The following is a 26,148-nucleotide window of genomic DNA, read 5'->3' as shown; positions in this document are numbered from 1 at the left end:
AATGCCAGGTGCTTCAGAGGGAATGAACAGAAGAGGTAATCATGAAGTGATCCACCCTGTTACCCATTCCCAGCTTCTGGCAAACAGAGGCTAGGGACACCATCTATGCCCATGGTGGCTAATAGCCACTGATGGACCTATCCTCAATAAACTTATCTAGTTCTTTTTTGAACCCTGCTATAGTCTTGGCCATCACAACATCCTCTGGCAAAGAGTTCCACAGGTTGACTGTGTTGTGTGAAGAAATACTTCCTTTTGTTTTAAACCTGCTGCCTATTACTTTCATTTGGTGACCCCTAGTTCTTGTGTTATGAGAAGGAGTAAATAACACTTGCTTATTCACTTTTTCCACGAGTCATGATTTTATAGATCTCTATCATATCCCCCCTTAGTCGTCTCTTTTCTATGCTGAAAAGTTCCAGTCTTATTAATCTCTCCTCATATGGCAGCTGTTCCGTACCCCTAATCATTTTTGTTGCCCTTTTCTGAACCTTTTCCAATTCCAATAGATCTTTTCTGAGATGGGGCGATCAGATCTGCACGCAGTACTGAAGATGTGGGTGTACCATCGATTTATATAGAGGCAACATGATACTTTGTCGTCTTATCTATCTTTGTCTTCTTTCTAACTATTCCCAACATTGTTAGCTTTGCCCCATCTTTACTAACTACTCAGGTATCTTAAACACAGTGTTTGTGAAAAGGTGTTCACGACCCTGCCCTAGTCCCTAATGGGCATTTCCCAACTTCACACATCTACCACACAGCTGAACCCAATTGCCATGCTCAGTTCACTGCTAAAATAGCCTGGGATATTGCAATTGCTATGTTAGCCTAAGTATAAGAGGGCGAAATGCCAGTATTTCTTCTGACCGAACATCTACTTAGTCCCTTCATTTACCCGCCACAGAAGCTCAAGATGTACCTTATCTTGCACTCCAGCAAACTCAATCATCTGTCTGGCAATAGCAGCAAAGGCAGGGTTGAACTCGATGGTCAGGAAGCGAGCGCTGGGATTTAACAGCCGAGCAATCCTCACAGCGGAGTAGCCACAGTACGTTCCCAGCTCCAGCAAGACCGATGGCTTGGTCTCCTCCAGTATCTTATCTAGAATCAAACCTGAATGGGAGAGAAATGGGTTAACTCTGGACTAAATCACACTGCATCAAATAATAAAGTTAGTGGATGGAATCTTACACGTTCATTTACTAAGCTGCTATAAGGAGATTCAGAATGTGATGGTTTATGATAAATTATACAGGGCTTCTTTTGCAGACTGGCTCTTACTTAAAATGAGATTCATTTTGAAGTGTGTGGAATCTTGGAAAGAAACCACTTACAATAAACAGCCGTTTTGTTTGAGGTATTTGTATCAATGGGGCCCCAGTGAAAGTGAAAACAGTCTTGTGACTGTTTTCATAATTTTTTTTTTTTTTTTTTTTGCACTAGGGCGAGTTCAGGAAATAGGTTGTCTTGTATCATATTGTGAAAATTGATCATCTGACCTAGGCTTCAAATTGTAAATTTTCAAAAAAATAAGCATGTTGGGGTGTTTAAAATTTTTTTAATAAAAATCCACATTTTTGAGTGAAGATGGGCCTGTATTAAATAAAATTTAGCACAACTTTGAGTGAAAAATGCAACACTTCGCAAAAAAATTTAGTTGTTGCAAAATCTGTCCCCCTTCATGAAATGTAGACCTCTTAAACTTTGAGAGAGTTCACATTTTGTAAATATTACACGCAGTCGCATTAATGTAAGACTTTTAAGTTAAGAAATACTCATTACAAAAGGAACAGTCTAGCCAGCTGACAAAGGCTCTATCTATTTGTATTATAAAGGCCAGAAACCATTAGCCATTTGTTACAATAAATAAATAAAATTGGAAACTATATGCAATCCTTGCAAAGAAATGGACTCGGTGACAGAAGTCTATTCCACCTTTAATCTTCTGTGGTCCTAAGTAGTGCCAATACATTAGATACCTGAATCTGAATGAATATTTGAAGGTATTTAGTACCGAGCTGGTTAGTTATCCACTATTCGCATTCACCTTGTCCTGCATCACTTGTGTACATACTGTACTGTTGTGATGCTGCAATTTGTAATTGAGCACTCTTTAGTCTTTGAATCTTAGGCATTAAAAATAAATAATGTTGGGATTTTGCCTATCTTACTGGAGCAGTGCCCCTTGGTGCCCACCATATTGCCAGGTTTGTCGTAGGAGTCCTTGTTCTCAGAAAGATTTTATCTTCCCTTATTTATTTATTTTTGGAGGTGGGGGGGTTCTGCGCTTCTATTATGAGTAGGGCCCTACCAAATTCACGGCCATGAAAAACGCATCACGAATTGTGAAATCTGTATAGTATTGGGTAAAAGCAGACAAAAGACTGGATTTCACAGGGGAGAACAGTGTCTCTCAAATTGGGGGTCCTGACCCAAAAGGGAGTTGCAGGGGAGTTGCAAGGTTATTTTAGGGGGTAGCAGTATTGCCACCCTTACTTCTGCACTGACTCCAGTGCTGGGTGGCCGGAAATTGGCGGTTGCTGACTGAGGGCCCAGCTCTGTAGGCAGCAGCGCAGAAGTCAGGGTGGCAATACCATACCAGGCCGTCCTGACTTCTGCGCTGCTGCTGGCGGTGGTTCTGCCTTCAGAGCTGGGCTCCAGGCCAGCAGCTGCCGCTCTCCAGTTGCACAGCTCTGAAGGCAGCACCACCGCCAGCAGCAGTACCGCGATAACCACCCTACAGTAACCTTTGCAACCCACCCCACACACAACTCCTTTTTGGGTTAGGACCCTACAATTACAACACTGTGAAATTTACGCTTGCCTCATCCAAGGCCCTGTAATATGACCACCATCTTTGCAGCCAAGGAAAGGACAAGGCTGGAGGGGTCACTGGGGGGCACTGTGAAGTGATACCCCCTGCAGTTCTTAAAACCCACCTAACTGCTAAAGTGAAAATTATTTTCTGTGTAGGCTTCAAACTCCCAGCCATGGGCCACGTGCACCTCAATTTAAAAATCATACTGCAGTTTAAGTCCACTGCCAATTGCAGTGAGTGGAACAACCCTTATAGGCATTGGTCAGAGCTGACTGCAAAGACAAACTGATTGGAAATGTCTGATCCTAGTCAGTTTCTCATTTCAGATTACTGTATGTGTAAGCTGACTAGAAATGGTCAATTTGCTTCTGCACCGAGTCCCTTGCTGATGTAAGAGAAACCAACTAGATCTGCAGAAATCCACTCAGGCTCAGTGTGCAGTCAGCTCCCAATTCAAGGAACTTTCAGACTGTTTCTCCCTATTTTCATGAAGTGCTGCTTTACATATGGCAAGCCTGCAGAGGAAAACAGAGTAGAAAGCTAAGCAGTTTCCCTCTGTGGCTTTTCCACAGGGAAAGCACTTTAGCAGCTTTGCAGAGACTGAAAATAGAAAGGTGGGTTGAAAAGTGCCAAAGAAAAAGGAAGAAAGGGTGACAGAGCAGACAGAAATGAGAAAATGGGGAGCCATACTAGGACAGAAAACAGGAAAGAGTCTAGATTAAAAGGAGGAGATGCACAAAAACAGGAAAGAGGGAGGGAGAGAACTGGGGAGAAAGGGAAAAGGGGGTCATACTGATGAAAAATGCATTTGACTGCAAAATAATGCAAATATTAAACTGACTGACTTAAGTAACTAAATGCTATACTCTGTCCTCAGCTCTCATGCAAAACTTTCACGGATGTTGCTGGAAAGTCTCTTGGTATGGCTGTGCTCTCATTGATCTAGCCCAGGGCTCCTAACTAACAGTATAACTCAGCCTTCTCCTGCCACCCAGCCTTTATTGGCGCATTTCTGTAGGATAAGTATATAATGCTGCAACTGTACATTTTTTGTATTAATTCAGGGACTTCAGTGGGAGTGACTGGTGCTCTCCTTTCTGTCCATATTGTCTAAATGCCCTGCTTTTGCACTTACTGTTGTCCCTAATGGTGAAACTCTTGACCCCATATTATTTGTGACAGACTCTGTATATTATCTTAAAGCAAGTTTGTCTTCAATGCTTATTTATAGGATTATTTGTTTTACTAAATGCAATCAATCATATGTAGCATAGCCTATTGTTCCAATTTATTGTAGATTGGGGATGGCTTGTTATAAATTGGTGTAGTGCTATGTACCTTCTTGGGATCTGATCTCAGCATGGTCATTTCTGGTCAATACTTGGATAGGAAGCTTCCAAAGAAACCCCGGGCATTTCAGGGATCAGGGCTCTTGATTCAGTGGGTGGCACTGGTCCTTCTCAGCAAGTACTGAATCAATGTCCTAGCAGTGTACCGTTGAAAGTGTTGTTTCAAATGAGCTGTAAGGCAAAGTCTAGACCGTTTGGGGTCGCTAAAAGATCCCAAGGTGTTATCCCACCAGATACCCTAGCAAAATCCCCTAGTTTGGGGAGTTGGTATCTCTGTGCTATTTAAAACCACAGAGGAGACTGCACTTTACTGAGCATTGAAGCCACTCCTGTCAGGTGCTTTGGCACCTTTAAGATGAGAGGTGCTAAATAAATCCAAGATAGTGTCATTATATAATTCAATGCATCATGGGCTAAATCTTAAGATCCGCACTCAGTTTTCACTCAAGCAAATTTCTACTGAACGCCAAGGGCATTTTGTCCAAGCAAAAACCTCAGAACATGACCAAATGTTACCGGGGCTAGAGCTTTAATAATGTGTGCATAGATACTAGAAACTACGGCTTTCACCCTAAACATACTATTCATGGAATCGCAGGAACTGTTTTCATAAACTAGGCCTAAAACAGCGGGGTCTCTTTGACAACTGTGTAAAAGTACAAGTTTACGAGGGTTAACCCTAGATTACTAAGTTTAACCTCCAAATTCCCTGCATTGTCTCCAAAAACTAAAAGGGACAAATTTTATTCACTTAGTTTCTCTTAAAGGCCAAATCAGCTAAGATGTGCCAGGTGCTAGTAATGTCAGATTCTCCTATTAGTATATAGGACAGCTTCTTGTGTATATTACATCTGTATGATCTCTCATTGCCTATAACTATTGTTTATACATGCAAAATTCCCCTTATTTTAAATACTCATGTTCGCATATTTCAATCAAGGATCTCAAAATGCTTCATAAACACCAGTGAATTAAAGTTCATGGACCTTTGTGCTGGAAATAGGATAAGATCCATTGTAACCGAGATACAGAAAGCAAGGCAGTGATTTTTCCAAGGCTAGATAGCAAGAAACTGGCAGGAATCCAAGTCAGGGGTTTTTGTTTCTCAACTCCCCAGATGTCTGCCCTCCCTCCCTTTATGAAGCAATGCGCACAGCACATCAAAAAAAAAAAAAAAAAAAAAACCCTACAGTGCAACTACTGGATTCTTCCAAAAAGATTTACACCATCTTGCACGATTGTTTGCATAACCGCTGTTGCGGCGTGCAAGGTTGCTGTGTGTTAGCAGTGACTAACAAAATAACGTATCCTGTATCATGCCAGTCTCAAACTCAAAAGTAGCCTTGAGGAGCTTATCTCTGATGTGATTACCTTTTTCATCCCCCACATTCATGGCCCACTCCTTCTGGGAGCAGTACTTATCTATGGTGTCCAGTACACTCTGGGGGTCCCCTCTGACTGCATTCTGCAGCACAAAGTTTAAAATCCTCTCTTCTTTGCTCTGAGCCATGATGAAATTGGTTATTTTCTGCAGGACGATTTCATTCCACAGAATGGCTGCCCAGCCGTTGTTTCTGATGAGCACTGCAAGCAGCACCACAATGAAGAGCAGGCTGGTAACTATGGACAAAAGGATCGGATAGCTCTCCAGCATCTGGAATAAAAGACAAAACAGGTTTTTAGTTAAGGTGGCACAGGAGAGAACCATCTTTCGCATAACTGTTACGATAGAATAACTCATAAGCAACACCCAGGATAGGAATATATAGAACTTACTATATAATTCTACTGTACAGTGTGATTGGAAACAGCTGTGTTTTATCCAGAGATAGACACTGGTCTGTGAGTTCCCTTTAGAGGCAAATTTCACAGGCAGTCAACAAGTAGCTTTATTAATTCCCTACTTCCCTCCCCCATGTAGCCAGGGCCGGCACCAGCTGAGCAAGCTGGTGCTTGGGGCAGCAGATTGTTTGAGGCGGCATTCTGCCCAATCCTAGGGCACGGCTGCTTTTTTTTGTTGTTGTTCTGCTCCGGCCGCCCTGTAGGGGGCGGCAATGCGGAGAACCAGAGCGCCCTGCAGGGCAGTCCTCTTCCTTCCCTCCCCGCCGGCCCCCCCCCCTTTTTTTTTTTTGCTTGGGGCGGCCAAAAAGCCAGAGCCGGCCCTGCATGTAGCCACTCAGTTCTGACTCCATCCCAAAAACCATTGCACAGACTGGCTGTGATCTTTAAAATTCTAAATAATTGTACTATGTGTGATTTTCATCCCCGCTTGTTTGGGTTAGGCGGGAGTGTGGTTGAGTTGAGATTGGTGAAGAAATATGGAGCTTTTCACCTTTAGTGCTGAGCACTGTGATCTGTAGAGATCAGAGGTGGTTATGCAAAGTCTGATGTGAAATGAGCATTAATGAAGGAGTACCGGTCTCCAGGAAACACACCACAAAACCCATCGCAGCTAGCCCCTGCCTTCCTGGTACACTCTGCAGAGACGAAGGACTGAACTTCCCCCTCACTTCAAGGTCACAATTGAGGCACTTACCTGGAGTGGTCCAAGGACACTGGCAGCACGATCTTTGCCTGTGCTTTGATCTCTAAGCCATCAATCTGGCACCTTTTGCAAACACAAAACTGACTTCACTTTGTATTTGAAAGCATGGATTCTTTTCCCCCTCTCCAGTTACAAAATACAAAGTTAAATCCCTGTGCCAGAGCAGAGGAATCCAGACCGGTGAAATTCCGGGGATGTAACAAAAGGGTGCATTGTATTTCACTGACCGGCTGGGTTTTGCATCCAGCTGCAATCATCTCATGACGCTGTGCCTATTGTTTCCAAGAAACTTGGTTTCTTTGCTGAAGGTGCCTGTGTGTATGTTATCTAGACATGTCTCTCCGAGTGTAGGGCATTAGGACTTGAAACTCACCAGATGGGATGCACGTCACCCTGTACAGCTCAAGCGATAAATCCCTTCAAAGCCATTTACCTGCACAGACAACTCTCTACAGAAAAGTCTCTTTATTATGGTAGGGAGTGACTCATTGATTTTGAATCGACCATAGCCCCAAAGAGCCACTATTGACTGCTTCTTTAAATGAAGAATTAATTTAGTCTTTCTGGAAGTGCAGAACTAAGAACACTGACTGCACAAGGCTCTGTATAAGCGTCTCCCATGCAACACCGCCAGGGCACCTGTTGATGCAGCCTGTAACACCTCTGTTCCTCCTCTCCTGCGCCTCTGCTTGAGCTGGGGCTGACAGTTGCATGGGGGAGTTGGAACGTGCACAAGTCAGGACAAGGCTGAGTGACTGCCAGAATCGTTTTCCCTTGCAATTTAATTTGAGATTTGCACACAGATCTATGGGATTCAGAGGCTCCTTTCCCTGCCCACCACACCCCACAGTTCTGCTCGGGAAAGTACAATGTTCTCTAAGCCATTTTTAATACGAATGGTTTACCAGCCTCTGTTGTTTAACCCTTTCTATTCCCTCCCCTCAATCCAATAAACTCCATTCAAAGGGCCTGTTGCAGGGCTGGCTGCCCTACCTGCACCCTCTCCTGACCAACTCTGGTACTGCAGGTACACCCTGCCTCAGTCACCCTTCCCTCAGGGCCCTTTAAGAACTCCACCCAGTCTAAAGGGGTGTCAGACAAAATTCCCCTGCAGCGGTTCTACTTTATTAAATCCCCAAATAAACTTGAAATAGTGTCTCCCCTTGGCTCAGGGATAACACAACCCTCCTCCTGGGGCCTGTGGTCTCTGGGACCTCCTCTCCCTTAGGAGAGCTTCTCTCTCTGTGACCACCTTCCTGCAACTGAGCCTAGCTGGCTTTTTGTCAGGCTCAGCTGTTCATTATTCAATTAGCTGCCTGGACAGGCTCCCTCTCCTTAAATTAGCTCACCCTGGGTGGTCTAAAAGGAGCCAGCAACCCCTTGAGAGAGCTCCATCCTGCAGAGTGCTGAATTTCCTCAGTTCCCACTGAACTCACAGAGTACCTCACAGACTAGAACCCCAGGGGGCAGTTGGGAAGAGAAATGGCTCACAACCTGAGAGGGTGCTGATTCCTTCCATCAGACCCCTTCATGTCCAATCTTCCCAGCCAGGCCCAACTGCTCTGGCTGCCACTGTATCAAAGTCCTACAAGCTCTGATGCGCCTTTTAAATAGGGCAGCCACAGCCAGGGGCCCAGCAGAGCAGCTGTTGCACCTACTGGACACTACAAGTGGATCCTCCAAGGCTTGGTCTAAATGCACAGATGTGAGGGAGTGGGGTTAGCCTGACAACCCTCTCCCCCGCACACATTCCCACTTTTGGTTGTTTTCCCAAAATGAACCTTTTGAGATTACTCCGACATTTTAGGGGTCCCTACATTTCCTTTCTTTAGTCTGCTCTTCACAAGTATGGTTCATGTGGAAAAATCCACCTTCAAAACTTTAAAAATTACCATGCAGGACATATTTTGAGTTCAGAAGACGATTAGGTTGCCAAGGAGATGTGCTCAACTCATGGTATAGAGTTGATGTTTGTTCACTCATCCACTTATCTCAGTTGCACAGCACATATAATTTGTTTGGAACACTTACCGTCTGTTTCCTTTGGCTTCCAATAGTTAGCAATGTTAACACTCACATTTGTAACATTCTAACATGCCCATTGCAAAGAACTGACCAGAGTTGCTGCTTTTTAAGGCCTGAGGCTGAGGGCATCATTTGGCAGGAGAAAATCATGTTTCTTAGCCATTTAACCCAGATAGCAAGAAGCTTCTCTCATGTTTTCCAGAGGCATGCACACCAATCTGACCCATCCTCCCCCACGCACAAGTAGTTCTGTTGATCATTCTGGCCAGTTTCCTACATTTTTCATAGAAAAGAATGCACACCTTTGGGCTGGTCTTTTCAAACCTGAATGAAGCAGCTCTCGTTTTCCACTGATGGAGCTTGGCTTGGCCTCTGAGGATGTCATTGGTTTACAAAGACCCCTTTTGATTTGACCACCTTACTTATTCTAGTGGCTTAATGTGAGCAGTGTGGCTGTCATTGGTGGACTAGTATTATCAAGTGGTTGTAGAGGTACTAAACGTTCTTAAAGGGGTGTGGGCATATGGCCCCTCCTCAAGAAACTATTAATTGATGACAGACGGCTCACTATTACTACTGAATGCCTAACCGTCCCTTTTATTGGAGAAGGTGGTCTAGGTGCATCTGGATACCAGTGACATTCTGGGTAGCATCCAGTCAGCATTAAGGCCTCTTTTGGATCAGAGTATGCATTTGTCACTATCACGATCACTGCCAGAGATGGTCATTTTGTTTACATTGGACCTTTCAGCACCTTCCAATAAGATTAACCACAGGCTGTTGCTTTCACACTGAATGGATTTTGCCAGTATGGTTAGGACGGTCCGTCGAAGGATCCAGTCACACCTGGAACTTAGTCAGGATGGATAGTAACTGAAGAGTACTAGGTTGCATCTTTCAGAAATGCAAGAATTCTCCTGGGGTGCTCAACATGTGTGAGAGACCTCTTGGTGAGATCATTTCTAAACACAGGCTGAAACAGCATCTGGATGCTGATGAGACCCAGCTGCTGTACACGTATTGCCTCATGCACCCTGTTAACTCAGTCTTTGAATCTCTGCCCTGGAGGAATGCTTGCACAATATCGCCAGCTGGATTCATCTGATTTATATCATTTACATATTCAGTAAAAAGGAGAGGAGGCTGCTTTTTCCTCTCTTCTGCCTTCACAAAGGACTATTTGGAGGTAACGAGCCAAGGTAAGAACCTTCGCATCCCTTTCATACCACATTCAACATGGGCTTTCAATGGGAAAGGTCATGGTGGTAAGTGGTTTTCAGTGGTGCACTTTTCTTATGCCGTTATCCTTGTTTATTGGCAAGGTTGTCATGAAATTATTATGTGCCGTCCCTTCAAGGAGGTCTTCCAACAGTGCTGCTTCATTGGCTGAAGCTGGGGGAAGCACAATCAATCAATGGGTGAAATGATATTACACACTCTGCCTACAAAGTGGTGAATTCATTTTACGGTATCTCTGCTGGTTTTTATGTATTTAATTATATAGACCTAGTCTCTGTGTATGCAAACATCTCCTCCTTGGGCCCCCTGCAGATGGATATTTGCATTCTGACATCAGTTTCTATTTCGGCATTCTGCTATTGGGGCTCAGCTTGGCAGGTGATCATAGCTTTATAGCTGGTGGGCCCTACGATGTGAAACTATCTCACTCCCCACTTCTAAGAGAGACAGAACTTTTCCTTTCCAAAGGCAGGTGTTTTGTTTTGACCCCTGTTGGCCCCACTCTAGTCCCACAGAGTGCCTAACATCAATTTTAAACCTCGTATGTTAATACATATGTAGTTCTGACTTTTTGTCAGGCTAAGGAAAACTCTCTGAACTACAAATAACCCAACCTCAAATCCCCACCAGCCACCCCTTAAGCAGAAGGCTGAATCAACAGACAGGCCTTTCCATTTGCCCTGAAGTTGGGAAGCAAATTCCCGAGTCAAGGCTAGGAGTAAACTTATTTCACTGCAGATTTCACCCATGACTCTGGATTTGAAGCTAAATTATAACTATTGTCTCACATTGCCATAATGGACCTAGAGTAGGAAACTGTTCTTCTCTGCTTTTAACAATGGTTTCTTTTTATGTTTTAGCTAACAGAGATTTGGCAGGAAAATCTAATGTAATTCAAAGGGCCTATTATTTTGGGAATGGTGTTAAAAGCCTGACCCCTCAACCTCAATCTGCTGAGTAACTATTTGTCTTTACTTGCTTCACATGATTAAGGGTTTTGAAGAATTGGTCTCTTATAGTATTTTAGTTTGATGCCTACAAGCGTAAATGCCTTACCTGAGGCTTACAAGTGGTTAAAGACTAGAACTTCTTTCCTCTAGATCCATGGAGTTAAAATGTGGGGGATTGCTGGCCAGAGCTTATATAACTTCTTAGCCTTAGCCCATCTAGCACACTTGCTGTTTGCTGCTTTGGGATTTATTTGTTTTGTTTAGGAGGGTTTCTAAATTTCAATTGGGTATTTTTATTGTTGTACACCACTCAAGGGACCTTGGCAAGCTGGCAATATAAAGTTATTAACTGAGTTCCCTTGCAAGACATAATCCTGATATCTGCATTCCAGAGCAAGTGGGTTTTAAAAGAAGCAAACCCGCTTTCTGTAAAAACCTTAATTTCTTTTTCCCCTTTGGGAAATCTCAAAACACCCACTCCATTTTGCTGGGATGTGTGAAAGAAAAATCTTTGCAATATCAATTCAGCAATAAAAGCAACTTATTTTCAAGAGTCAGGTGCATAAATGTTGAGTATGCCCCCAAACTGAAATGGTACAATCCCATACCAAATAGGCAGTTTGTTTTTTCATTAGCTAACAAATATATGATGTGCAAAGTTAAAAATGTAATTCAACCAATTTAAAACCAGCACTGCACAAGAGGACAGATTCTTATTCCTGAGTTCATTATGACATTATTAGAAAATGCAGCTAAAATTGCAGCTTTAATATGGATTCATAGAACACACAAAATGTATAGAGAAACTGAAATAAATCACTGATGTGTATCTCACATAACAATATTAGAATATAGCTATTGTTATTATTAAATTCTTGTATTACAGTAGGGCCCAATGGCCCCAATTGACATTAGAGCAGGGGTCTCAAACACATAGCTGTGGAGCTATTTCCTGCAGCCCGCCATAGGCGCCGACTCCCCCCCCCCCCCCCTTACCCCCTACCCGAGCGTGCCACATCCCTGCTCCTCCGCCCACCTCCCAGTGCTTCCCAGTGTTTAGGACTTTCCAGGATGGAGGGGGAAGGAGCGGAGACGCGGCGCACTCAGGGCTGAGGTGGGGATTTGGGGAAGGGGTTGGACTGGGGGCGGGGAAGGGGCAGGACATTATTGAAGGGGTGGAGTGGGGGTTTTGCAGTCTGTAACCAACCAATTTTGAAGGTGGATTACTTGGCCCGACTGCCACCCCATGGTGCCTAGCTGCCACCTCAAATATCAGCACAACCACCTACACAACAACAACACAACCAGCAAGCCCAAATGCTGATAGCCCCTCACCCCAGCACAAACCCCTTATTTGCCACCAACACAAATCAACCAAAATCTCCCAGCACAACACAACCCAGGCACAAATCAACACAGCTTCCCATCACAACACACATTCATCACCACCCTCACTCCTGCTTACCATAAATTTGAGTGGCTAAGTGGGAAATCCTTTGCTAGTAAGCGTATATTGGGCTACTGTGATAATGCAATAAAAGTCAGTAGAAAAATCACTAAGATGCTATACAATTTAAGGGTGTAGAAAAAAAGGTATATATTATATGAGAAACAGTACGTGACCCTGTAATTAAAAGATTACATGATAACACAGTCTCAAAGGGGCAGAGAAAAAGTTGTGTGCGCAACCCTAATTTTGGCACGTGTGCTTAACTGTGCAGTCTTAACATTCTCTTAGGGTAGTTTTTGTATGGAATGTGGTGCAATTTGCAAGCAACACAGATTGGTTTAGTCTCAGGATATCAAACCTAATATTGATGCTCTGGTTGATGCAAAACGCTGTCAGCTAAGTGGCCAAAAATGAAAGGATGTCAAAATTAGCACTGACTTTTCACATTACAGTTTTTAAAAAGTTAATACACTGACTTTTAATAGCATACTATATTACTCGTCTTTTTTTCATTTTGGACTATACTTTTGTATCATTGTGTGAAAAGGTTTCAGTGGTGCGGCCTTCGGGCCAATGTGGCCCTCATGGTGATCTGAGTTTGAAATCCCTGCATGACAGCCTCTGAGTTAGAAACATATTTGGAAGATATGGTCCCTGACTAAAGAACTTAAAATCTAAACAGAGAAGACAAACAATAACAGACAATATATAAAATGTTAGCAAGGGAATTAAACAAACAAACAAACCCCACAACACTGGAGGGATATCATAGTCTAAAATGATGAACCAGTTTTGTCACCAAATCCACATTCAGGAAAGCAGATTATTCAAGGATACCAGATATTAAATGTCCCAGCATGTCAGAGAACTGATAATCTTTCTTCATATGTTATGGTATAGATGCAGAATCTTGCTTGTTTAGATTATACTGTATAAATAACTCATCCTTTTACATGGAGTATATCATATCCTTTCATTCATATGATTTATCTTGTGTATCCCCAAATTTACAATATATTGTCTGTCTCTTCTGCATGTAATCTGAGAGTATACATAAATTACTTTAGTTTCTCATCAGATTTTACCACATAGGTTCCATTTCATTTTTGTGCCCAAACCTTCATAAAGCAAAGGTTTGGCCCCACTGGTTAATGTTTACAGTTTTGGTGTGTGAGAGCAGATGTTTTTCCCAATCTGCTTGACAAACACAGTTCACAGAGTATATAAAGTGCAAACGTGGCCCTTTCTTTTTGAGTTTGGCTTTTCAAACTACACTAGAATAAAGGTCAGATTAACCTTTCTCCCCAGGTTTAGCTACTCCTAGAGTCAGGGCCGGCTCTGGCTTTTTTGCCGCCCCAGGCAAAAAAGCCGCCAGCCGCCCCGGGGGGAGGGCTCCGCTCTCCTCCCGGCGGCCGGGGGGAGGGCGGCGAGCCCGGACGTGGCCCCGCTCTCCCCGGGGGCCGGAGCGCCGCGCTGCCCCCCTCCAGGTGCTGCCCCAAGCACAAGCTTGGTGGGCTGGTGCCTGGAGCCGGCCCTGCCTAGAGTTCCTCCCTCATGATTGCTCAGTCCACACCCACTTATCCTTGTTACAGAAGGATCAGCATCTGCTAGCCAGGTAGGGTATTACAGGTAAATGCTTCCAGCCTGTTCAGTTATGATATTTGGAAACGCCACAATAAATAAAGAAGGTGTTGAGACAATACAAAGTATTAAAACAAAAGAAGTAATAGTGAAGATCTGACACCATTTGGCTTTATAATGATCTTGTACCAGAAGCATTCATTAGCACTTCCCCAACCCTGCCAATGGATTTACGAAGTATAAAGAATACTTCGCCAAACACTGAAGTGCAGCCATTTCTAGGGTGAAAGGTGGAAATTGATTAGAATTACTCATTCACACTCCACACAGGCAGTGAACACCTTCCCTGATTTGAGAATGATGGCGGTATGTAGACTAGAGGCAATTTGTTGTTAAGTTTCATATTGGGCAAGGACATCAGGGTAACACACTCATAGGAAAAGTACCATGGAACATTTAATGACAATGTCATCAATTTCTCTTATCCTCAAAATGGCACCTCCACACATACAGTGCACCCTTCAACCACACTGTGACATTTAGTCAGTGCTGGTTTAGGCACTAAATCATTTACTATACTTTCTGCAGCACCTGGGTTTTCCTTAAGCACCTGACCCTGCTCAGTTTGAAAGATCTGATGAGATCACACCCTGATTTGGTAATGCAAGTCAATTTTTCATCTAGACCTTTATTGTGCTCTTTTACAATGCAAATCCAGTAACACAATTATAGTTTTAAAGAAGAGTAAATGCTGTGTTTGGGATTAACTGAATAAACCATATGATCAATTGTTTTCATAAAAAAAGCAAAAAGGCCTCTGGGATTGCATACATTTTAACACAGAAATAGCTGCATGTATAAGGTGCAGTCAAAACAATTCATCCTAACCGTGATTTTACTCAAGTACAGGTGACTCTTACTACCTTAATCAAGGTGCCTTTTATTAATATTATTTACCAGTTTTCTAGGGGTGTTTCTCCCATCAGACTGCATCAGTTAACATATGTTGTGCACCTAGAGTTCTTTGAGATACAAAACTGATTGGTAACTAGAAATGATGAGATTCGTTTTTAAAGTTGTCAAATTTCTATGCTTCATAATAAATGTATCATGGAAAGGTATGGGGGGATTTGATGTAAAGTGGTGAATACTTGTAATCATCTGTTTCCCGTTTCACCCGCAAAAAGGATCTCCATTTGCTGCAAACTGAAATTTGCTAAGAAGAAAAGTAAACAACTTGTTTTACAAATATTTTTTGAGGCTCATACAAGTGTGTGCCTTAGTGGCTTTGGCACAAGAAACTCAGGATTTAATTATGCTTAATAATGAAACATTAAAAATTTAATGATTAAATTAGATTAAAATAGGATTATTTAAATCTTAGGAAGGTTGAGTTCTGTAGTGATAACATTTTGAATAATTATGTCCTCATCTCCTGCTGTTGCAGAAATTAGTTGATAATGAAAAAATACTTGGAAATAAATGTCTGTTCTCTGTTAATGTTTATTTAAAAAAAATACAAAATGAATCCTAGTTTATCATCAATTTATCCAAGATAAAACTACACAGCTTTGCTGTAGTCCTATCTGGAAATACTCACAAAACTGCCTATAATGCAAAGGCATCATGTGTCCTTAGGCTGCTGTCTTCCATGAGAGATGGTCTCGTGGTCCTTCAGGAGGACCTAGATTTTATTCTCATTTTAGCAGCAGATTACCTGTGTGACCTTGGGCAAGTCACTTAACTGCTGGGGGCCTCCATTATGCTATGAGTAAAATGCTACCTTTCTAATTCACAGAATATGGAATTGTGAAGCTAAATTAACTCAGGTCTGGAAGGTACACTGATATGTTTTGGACAGATGGCACCCAAGAAAGACAAAGTGTTTTTATCTATATTTACTAAAGAGATCCATTTTGGGACACCTTGATAGCAAACACCAAGGTGACACATTAATATTCTTGATGTTATGAATAACTGGTGAAAATGTGGATACAAACAGTGCTTCAAATGCTTCCCTTAATCGATTTTGTCCCACTGATAAATCATCCCTTTGTGGGAAGATGATATTTCATCCAATTTTACTATCATCTTTCATACATTTAATCTAACTGCCAATTGCTTGGTTGGTTGTTCTGAGTTTATTATGAGTCTGAGTGGCTAGTTGGTACTGTAGTGTTACAATACAGGGGGGGTTATAATCCAATCTAGAGATTTTTATTAGCTCAGATAACCTGGTGTGAATGGAGAATGCTTGGTAAATTTATACCATTCAACCTTCGTTCACAAAAGAATCGCTCCACTGGCCTGATGGTATTGATGAACAGACTACAATAGAAGAGTGCCCAGGGACAATGGAGCCTGAACTCATTGCAGAAAGACTGCTGCTAATAGCCAGCATCCATCAGAGGAAAATGTAATAATGCTAAGCAATTACATAGTGTTTTTCTTCGAAAGGCCCTGCACATTAACTGATTAACCCTCCTCTCACCCCTGTGAGGTAGGTAAGTAGTAGTATTCCAGTCTTTCAGGTGGTGAAACAGATTCAGAGAGATTGTTTGAAATTTTTAAAAGCTCATGCCCAAATTGTGCAGTGAAACACCTGTTGCATTAGTGAAAGTCGAGGATATGCACGTGTTTGCAAGTCTGGCTCATGTGGCCAGCATTTTACATCTGCATTTTGTTCACGTGCACAAGCACTTGCATGCTTTTGCACATACTTTTAAAATCTGGGTTAATTACTTTTCCAAAGGACAGAGAGAATCTGTGTCAAAGCCAGGATTAAAATTCAAATTCTTGCTTCCCTGTCCTACACTAAGCTGACTAAAACCACCTCTCTTTCTATGGCATTCAGTGGGTGCTTATTTTTAGTCTTTTTCATGGAGCGAGACCAGCAAAGGAGTTTGGCTAGAACATCCAGGTAAGTCTCTGCCAAAGATAAGATTGCCAAAGACTGCCACAGCAAATCACAAAATTTAAAAAAAAAAAAAAAAAAAGTAAAGGAAAAAACCCCCAACCAAATAAAAACAACCCTCAATCTGGTATTTTAAAATAGAAAGAATATTTTTACTCTTTCGTTTTCTGACAGATTTAACAATAAGGCTGAAAGTCAAACAAGGTGTTTTTTAATCTTTTATTGTCAGAAAGCCAGCGTATTGCTAAATATGAAGAAATCAGATGTCCAGATTACACTTTCTTGGCTTTGTTCGCTTTGGTTAAGTACAAAAAAGTACAACTGTAATTAGTTTTTCCATCAACATCTTGTTATCAAGTTAGGACCTTTTCACCTTTTTCCACTGAGGATTTCCTCACTTAAAATCTAAATCTCTGGCTCCTCATACTTTCCTAGTATTATAATTCAGTTTGGTTACCGTGACTACATAAATGTCAATCTTCAATAAATGCAAAATTCTGCTGATTTAGGGGTTTTAAGAATCTGTTTCTTTTGTCTTTTATTCTGCCTTTTTCCAGGTTCAGTAGAAACAAAAAGATAGGTTTCTTCTCATTTTTCTGGATGACAGGAAGAGGACAGAAAAATAATTAATGCCTTTTATGGATTAGAATCCCCATTAATTAGGCTGCAGAGGAGTGTTTATCTCCATTGCACTGGACAGATTTCAATTAAGATAATTATATTCTGCCCTCCTAAAACTCCCTGTAGTTTCGATTGGCTTTACTATATTCTTCTGCACTCACTGTCCTAAAAAAGCTATGTAGTGGCCATGTGCTCTATAAAAACAGATTCTGATTGTCTGTGGTTGATCATTCTCACCCATCCAGCAATCCAATCCACGTAGGTGTAAGGTCCGCACATAGGGATCACATTGTAGTCTTAGGGCTTTAGTTTGTTGTTTAAAAATATGCTTTTTAAATATAAGAATTATCTATTATAGTATGCCCTGAATAGCAATAGCTTTACTGGGATATCATTTTTCTAATTGTTTAGAATTAGAAATAATTAAAACAATTATAAACAATTAAATTCTAAAGTGTCCTTATTTCTGTTTCATAATTGTTTACAATTTTGTGCTACTGTTTTGAGCTATCAGCAGGCACAGCTAGACAGTGCAGGTCAAACACATGACCTGCTGGGCTGTTGAATGAACCATGTTTACCCTAACATGGACTCTGATAGAATGTCTGACAGACAACAGCAGCTGGGTGTCGGACCAACAATGAAAAGGTAAAACTAGATCTCTGGCCATAGGTTGCTGAACATGAAACAGAAAATACTGAATAAACCTGAATGACCACACTCATATTGCTGACGGTGTTAGTGCTCAATATGACCAGCACGCTTCTGGGGATGCAGACAAAAGCCATCAACCAGATGGTTGTTGTGGTATACTCTAAATACTGCAGCAGTGCGCTAGTGCATGAAAACTAGAAATCAAAGTTAAGCAGTCTGTTATCGTAGTCTTTGACTGAGCAAGTGCAAAAAGCAAACCTAAAATGCAGAAATTTTGAAGAAAATTTGATATTAAACATGATATAGCTTTAATAATCAGAAGTGTTGTTAGTAAGCCTGGTAAGGAAAGATGGGTTTTGATTTTTTACAATGTCCCATTAAGGGAAGATAACCACCAGGGGCAACAAGCAGATACCCGTGAGCAGCAACACGGCCAGTTGCAGTTCCTTGTCAGAGGGAAGAAAGGCATTTTGTGGCAGAGCTCCCTAATCAAAATGCAAACCAGGGTATAGCTACAGAGACACATTTATCAGAGCCACTAATTCATCATTGCAAATATCACTGAATCACTGAACATAAGAGCTTGACTCATGTTCAGCTTTTTCTTGAAACGTAATTCTAATGCCAGAGTTATCCATCATTAACATTTTCAACCTAATCAGGATTATCTCCTCTTGCTCTTTCAACTGTTGTGGTGGACAATACAATATGAAAGCATTACATATAATATGTCCTACTCTTCTTTGAAGACTTGTTTCTGCCCACAAATTAGCATCACTAAAGTGCCTGGCAGTCAGAAACCTGACAAAAACTTCCTCCTCCTACCCAGCGCCATCTGAAATAGCGGCAGCCTCTAAGAGAGCATAGTATATCAAGAGTACTTGTGGCACCTTAGAGACTAACAAATTTATTAGAGCATAAGCTTTCGTGGACTACAGCCCACTTCTTCGGATGCATCTGGGCTGTAGTCCACGAAAGCTTATGCTCTAATAAATTTGTTAGTCTCTAAGGTGCCACAAGTACTCCTGTTCTTCTTTTTGCGGATACAGACTAACACGGCTGTTACTCTGAAACATAGTATATCAGATATCACGTCTAAAAAAATAGGAAAATATAACCATGTACCTTCATGCACAGAACAGAAGCTGTTCCTTCTGATCTTTTCCTGTGCTGTAGTGATATGGATTTTACAGGATACGAGTCCAAGAGCCTGCAGTAGTCTGTCTCCTTTGATCATATCACCGGCACAGCTTACATGTTCTGGTATACAGAGATTCTAAAAGGAGACGTGTCCTTTTCCCCCATTCTTCCTTGCACAATGTTGGCTCTACCTTCTAATGACACTGTTCTTGTTACTTAGTTACTGCACAGTGAATGCTGGTAGTCAGGCATGAGCCAAATTCATCCACAGTGTAGGTTAGTCCACTGTGCTCAGTGGAGTTACACCAGGGATGAATATGGCCCATATTTTTTTTCCAGTTAAGACTTATCACATTATAACCAACGTATAAATGGGAGATACAAGCCCCAGGCACATCCATATACTGTAGTGCTGCTGGGGACTTTCATATAATAAATTGCGTTAACACCATGAGGAAAATGAGGGTGAAGTGATCAGTGCATTACAGAAAATCAAATATGACAACATTCAAAGCTTACGTTTAGAAAGAATTCTGCAAGACATAGATCAGAAGAGCCACATTCTAACAAACTTCTTCTTTCGAGCTGAATAGAAGACTGAGGTCATGCTCTAAAATAAAATCCAAAGCATGTCTGTCCCTTTCACAGCAGGGATACTGAAGATAGTTGAACTGCAACTCACTCAGATAGCAGAAGAAAAGAAACAAAAGCCATTTCAGCATATAGCTATAAATAGACTTCACTGTGGATCTTTTCTTCCCCTTTATCCTCTCTGGGAAGCTTAGCAAGAGTAGGAGTGAGCAAATTTCTATAATGCTATCATGGAAACTGCTCTAAAAGGGCTGCAGAGAAGAACCCTCTCACCCCAACAGTGGCCAAATGGTGTGGAGGGACAAAGAAAGGGTTTATGGTAGATGACAACGCAGCAAATGAAGGTCTATGAACTAGACTGGGGCTAATTCACAGAGCTTAAGGAGAAGAAAAAAAAAGATAAGAGCAAGTGGATGAAATGAATAAGGAACGGTGGGAGGTCAGGGGTGGTTTTGTACCTCTTTAAGCAAAAAGTAAATGAATACTTTGGCACATAGCACAACAAACAACAATATGTTATTTTGATACAGAATAACTTTAAAAGCCTCACTCCATGTGTTAGAGCTTCAGCTTAATAAATCTTTTCCTATATTCCAGATGCCAAAGAGAACCAGTAAAAAGCAATGATGAACTCATTTCACCTGCAATAATTCTCTATTTGCATCTGAAAAAATTACAAAATTAAACGTGAGTCTACTATTAAAGATTTCTTAACATTGACACCAGCACTAAATCTGGTTTACAGTCTCTTCTAAAGGCAAGATGGTCCATGCCTGCAGGAATAACTACAGTTGGCACTGTTGATTATCTTAAAGGGGAATATATTTCCCCTTATTTATGGTGAGAAGAGTTTCTAACTGTTCAGGCTTTCAGACTGCACAGCTCAGTCAAACAAGAACTGATGCCACACACTGATCTTACTGATCATCCCCTACTGTAAGCATCAAGATAATCTGTGATGTCGTATGAGGCAAGACAACTTGTGACCCCTTCTGTTCTTGACGTGTTCCATTGCATATGTAAAAGCATAGAATCTGCAACGCTGAATCAGAGCAGAGGTTCAATTAGTTTAGCCCCCTATCTTTGACAGTGATCAATACCATCTGCTTCAGAGGAAGGTGCAAGAAACACTGAGCTATTATGGAATAACTTGCCCATAAGAAAAGTCTTCTGCCTGACCCCAAACTGTGAGGTATTGGCCATATACATATCTAATCCTTATATTAGTAAAACATCCTAATAAGCTCTAAAATATTTCTTTAGCTTTGGGAAAATTTTACATTGCCTTTTGTTGAGATTCCACTCTGAGACCTGTTCTATCCACACTTTGTGCCATTATAACTGTCACTTGGGATTGTACCAGTACAAATATACTGGTAAAAATTATACCCTTAAATATGGACACACTTATACCAGTAAAAAGATGATTTATTACAGAAAAGGGGACTAAGCTATATCAATATCAGATATGACAATATAAACACATTTATACCACTTCTACTGTGGCCAACTTAGGGGTTGCATATAGCTTTAAATACACCAGTTTAGTTGGATGTACAACTTCGCTGTGTAGACAAGGCACTAGAACAGTGGTTCTCAACTCACGGCCTGCGGGCTGCTTGTTGGCTTAGTCAGCACACAGCTATGACCCATATGACATCCTCAGGGCCATAGGGTGTGTGTGTGTCACAACACACAGAGAGCTGCATACCACAATGGTAAATATCTTGAGAATCACGGCACTAGAAGATGAGTTAGTAAACGGATGGCACATACGCAGATTACAGCAGTACACATTCTCTTTTCCTAATAAGCCTGGCCAAAACCTGATTTTTAAAGCCTAAACAAAGAGAGATGGAGGAAAGAGCTGGAACATTACTACAGACACCTACATATCAAATGAAATGTTTTTCCTCCAGTCAATTCTTTCAAGCCTTCTACTTCTGTAGTAGTACAAGGGGATTTTTATTTATTTATTTTATATGTCTATTTTCTATTAATTTCCTTTGCTGAGAAACATGATACAAGTTCTTCGAGAAAGTAAGAATGGGCCACATTTGTACCAGAAAAGTGCCTGGAAGATGTCTTAATGCATAAAATAGTTAACAAACAAGCAAAGTGGCCGGCAAAATCAAACTCTAAAGTTTAGTAGAGAAATAGAGGCGGAGTACAGTAGTTAGTGAGAGTAAAAAACCATTCAGTGTTTGCTTTACAAACCAATTGACTCCATTTTAAAAGGTTATTATTTAGAGTGGTTTCAACACGTGCGTTCAAACATACTGACTTGTCATAGAAAGTAAACATTCAGAGGCAGTTAAGTTCCCAGGCTTCTATATATTTCTCTCCCCCTCCCTTTTTTAATATAACTTGACTTATTTGCATAAAATTAAGAACTTTGCTGCTTACAACTCCACCTGCTCCTGCTTCCTCACTTGAAATCAATTAGCTGTTGAGGAGATGCCACAAACATAAAATGACAAATAAGGAAGGAATAAAGAGAAAAAACAAATGAACTTCTGAGCAACAAAAAAGACCCTGCTAACATGCCAAAAGGAAAAAGTTAAAAAAAAAAACCAAAAACTTTGCTGGAAGGTTTCTAAATAAAACAATTATTTTTCCACAAGCTGTAAGCAGCTATTTCAAAACAGTAGAAAACATCTTTAGCCAAAGAAAGTGTCCCAGGTTACAAAAGTATCCCTTGTTGAGGTTCTTAAACACATTAGAGTGGCTGACTTTCTTTTAAACCTAAAAAAAACCAGGTGAAATTAAATTATGACCCAGTTTAGAATAGAGAGTAATTGTGTGCGTCTCCCACCCTCCTCTGGAAATTTTTCTGGAGTGAAATACCATTCCTTTAGATGCATCTTCAGATCTTACATATTAAATCCTAAAATTTCAATACAGGAAAGTTCCCAGATTTTAACAATGTCCTGGGATCTACGGAAGCTTTATGGTGAAATCTGATTACTATACCACTCTCTGAAACCCAGATTAAGAATTTGAATTCATTTTCATTTAGATTTAGACATCTTTCAGGGATATTCTGCTTTTAAAAACCTACACAAGCCATTTTTTTTTTGCAAGAGTTCTATTATCCAGGCCATTTTTTTTATTTTAAGATACTGTACAGTTTTCAGTTGAAAATAAGTTCTGTTTCTACCAACACAAAGCAAAACAACTATAAAAAGAGTATAATTTTCTATTTATACAACCCCCAAAGCAAAGAATTGGAGTTTGAAAATTATTGCCACCTGACTTTCCACTGAAATGTCTCATGCAAAAGTGATACAAACCATTTTGACTAGTTTTCCATAGCTTTTGTCTATGTTAGGTGAGTAGATGTCCCTGTTTGCCAGGCTAGCCCCCACACTGAGGTATTTCCCACACACTTAGCTGGTTTAACTATTCCAAGCTTTCTGATTTCAAAAGAACCAGCCAGGAGGACCACCAGTCACCTCAGTCCTGATGTCACTAGTTCTTCCTGTCCCACTGCAGCTCTGGTTTTCTTCTCCTGCCTTACTGTTCAAGTCACTTCCACAGACAATCCAATTCATTTCACTTATATCAGATGTCCTACCTTGGTCTCTTTCTCAAGGTCACCAGCAGATTCTAGTTCTCCCTCACCCCCTCCTTTATGCCAAGATCAGGCCACACACTGGCAACTGACCACAGAAAGCAATGTATGTGGAAAGCAATTGTAAGTCATTTATAGAAGGCTGTTTAATTCAACCAATTAACCCAGTTCTAGCCACACACTCATAGGACATTCAATATGACTGCAGTAAGATACAATTGCTTTAATTCACCACCACCACCACCCTTGCAAAACAGAATAATAGCATAGTCCCTTTAAAAAAACAGTAGCTACCCACTACAACTGTTCTCTTCCTCTTCTCTTTCTACCCAGTACAGTTGGAAAGCACTAGTTATGTAAAAGGAGAATAAAGCCAAAACAAACAGGAAAGTCAAGATAATGTGTTGTACCAATCAGAGACACAGCATGGGCATGGTGATATCTTTAACTGGATTATCTTCAGTGGGTGAGAGAGAGAAGCTTACATAGAGCTCAAAAGACGGTGTGTCAGAAGTTGGTCCAATAAAAGATAACTACTTCACCCACCACCTCTCCCTAATATCCTGGAACCAACACCAGTACAACAACACAACATCGTACCAATCAGAAAGTTACAAAACCATTTTTCACAGTGTGCATCTCAAACTGGTTCTCTCCATGAAGGAGACGTTAAAAGTTTCATTGAAAAACACAGACATACAATCCGTCATGACAAAGAGGCACAGACTTTTAAAATTGTCCTGAAAATTAATCTCCAAATGAAAGTCTCCTTCTTGGCAGGTCTATTATTGTCTTACAAATATGGAGGTTACATATCTGGGTTGGTTTCTTTATGAATTTGTTTTAAAGTATTTGTGAAACATCATACATTATCATTCCTTTTTCATAATGTATTGAACAAATCTCCCCCCAAAATCAACTAAATTCCATCCAGAGTATAAAACTGTAAAACGTTTAAATGTCTTGCTACAATTGACAACATTCAGAAAATATGAAGCCGAGTCCAATAACGTGTCATTTAAGAATTTTGTTTGCATCCCAGATTTCTATGTGTATGTTCTTTCATAGCTCCATACTAAAGCAGCTTGGGTGTGTATTCATCTATCAGCACAAAAGACATTTCTGAACGTGATTTCAGGTTTGCTTTTCTAATACCTGTTCAGCAGCCATAACTATCCTACTAGGAGCAGTGGGACAACTTCTTCAATCACATCATTACCCATCTCTGCAGCTGATACTGAAAGAAATTCTATTGATGGTCCTAAGAGCACATTTCTCCAGGGCTGAGGATCAGAGCATTTTTTACTAAGGATTCCTAGCTCTGGGACATGCTATCAGCAGGGTCTTGCTACAGTACTTAAAAGTATTTTCCTAGTAGTGAAATAATGTAATGGTCTAGCAACATTTTCCCATGGAAAACAACCAATAAGATAAATCCACAGCAAGGAGAACTTGCTCCACCTTTTGGACATATTGAACTCTTATCTTCAGTTTTGTGCACATCACCTATCCAGCATTCAACAAGCAATATACCAAGCAGATGTTTATCATGATATCAGACAGCTTTTCAATCCTTTTATCAAAGTGTTGCAGTTTTCATTTCATGGTGTGTGAAACAACAATTAACAACGAGCCAAGAAAGGTACCATGTATGCAGAGCATTTCTATCCATCCTAGGTGGTGTTTTTAGTCCCTCAAATCTTTCTTTTTCCCATTTTAATTCCCCTCCATCCTGCCTCTCCCCCCACCCAGTGACCCCTCAGCCTTGTATGGGGCTGATCACGTTTGAAGCACAAGATGGCTGGATGCAATTTTCTCATGAGCCAATCAGTGCTGTTCCTGAGCTAATTTAAGGAGGCACTAGAGAATGACTAAAGATAGTCCCTTTTAAGGGCTGCTCCACCACAGGGCCAAGGACTTAAATTCCCAAGAATAGATCCATCTACCTTGGTATTTGTAACAAATGAATCACCAAAGTATCTAGATTCCCATGTTGTAACATGTTAGTCTACAGTTATGCCACAGAATTGGACAATAGCAAGAACTTTTGAATGAATAAAAGTTTGCTGGTCCCTCTGGCATAATCTTGATTAATGTCTGGTTTGTATTTCTATAGCACCTTTTATCAGAGGATCACAGAACACTTTACAAACAACGATTAAATTACGTAATCCCCCTGTGAAAAGGTCAATATAATTATTGTTAATTTACAGCTGGGTAACAGCAGGCACATAGTGAAGTGCTACCCAAGGCTGCATAGTCAGTCAGTGGTAGGATCAGGATTAGCTCCTACACCAACCACTAAATTGGTTCCTTAGAGGCTCTTCAGCCTTCACTTATGCGACTGTGGAGGGCCCCCTGGTAACACTGGTGTAGCTGCTGTGCCAAGGGGCATGATATGGGAGGAAAGGTGGGGTGCACATGTTGCATAGATCCTCCTCATCTTGAAGAGGTGGTGTGCTAATGCTACAGTAAATATTCCAGTCATTCATCTGCAGTAGTGTCGATACGCTAGTTCTACCACCTCTGGAAAGAGGAAGGAAATCTTCACGCCGCCAGTCACCCCCGGAATATCAAATGTCAACTTTTGGACAAAACAAGTTTTGCTCTTATTTAAGACGATTTCTTTGCTCAAACTGAGTACCGAGCTCTTATTTTTTTAACCTGACCCCCTTTTGCAGAGACCTTCCC

The 26,148-nt window shown here is 41.1% G+C and overlaps 2 protein-coding genes across 4 annotated transcripts in view; one reads left to right on the top strand and one right to left on the bottom strand.

Annotated features, from left to right (window-relative positions):
- Positions 1-26,148, bottom strand: part of COMT (catechol-O-methyltransferase) — a 31,531-nt gene that overhangs the window by 4,791 nt on the left and 592 nt on the right. The window contains exons 1-3 of one of the 3 annotated variants that reach the window (XM_054006888.1): positions 19,812-19,918; positions 5,545-5,827; positions 926-1,119 (exon numbers count right to left, since the gene is read on the bottom strand). In XM_054006888.1, the coding sequence (XP_053862863.1) occupies positions 926-1,119; positions 5,545-5,827 (477 nt within the window). In that variant the 5' untranslated portion in view covers positions 19,812-19,918. Of the gene's footprint in view, positions 1-925; positions 1,120-5,544; positions 5,828-19,277; positions 19,471-19,811; positions 19,919-26,148 lie in introns of those variants that run through there. The other 2 variants (XM_054006886.1, XM_054006887.1) reach the window with 2 other exon arrangements.
- The window catches only part of TXNRD2 (thioredoxin reductase 2), a 69,488-nt gene continuing 53,249 nt past the window's right edge, over positions 9,910-26,148 (top strand). The window contains exon 1 of the mRNA XM_054006884.1: positions 9,910-9,942. The gene's annotated coding sequence lies outside the window, so the exon portion shown is untranslated. The remainder of the gene's footprint in view (positions 9,943-26,148) is intronic.

The sequence above is a fragment of the Malaclemys terrapin genome, chromosome 16 (assembly GCF_027887155.1).
Source record: "Malaclemys terrapin pileata isolate rMalTer1 chromosome 16, rMalTer1.hap1, whole genome shotgun sequence".
NCBI lineage: Eukaryota > Metazoa > Chordata > Testudines > Emydidae > Malaclemys > Malaclemys terrapin.
This window is presented reverse-complemented; position numbering and strand designations above follow the sequence as displayed.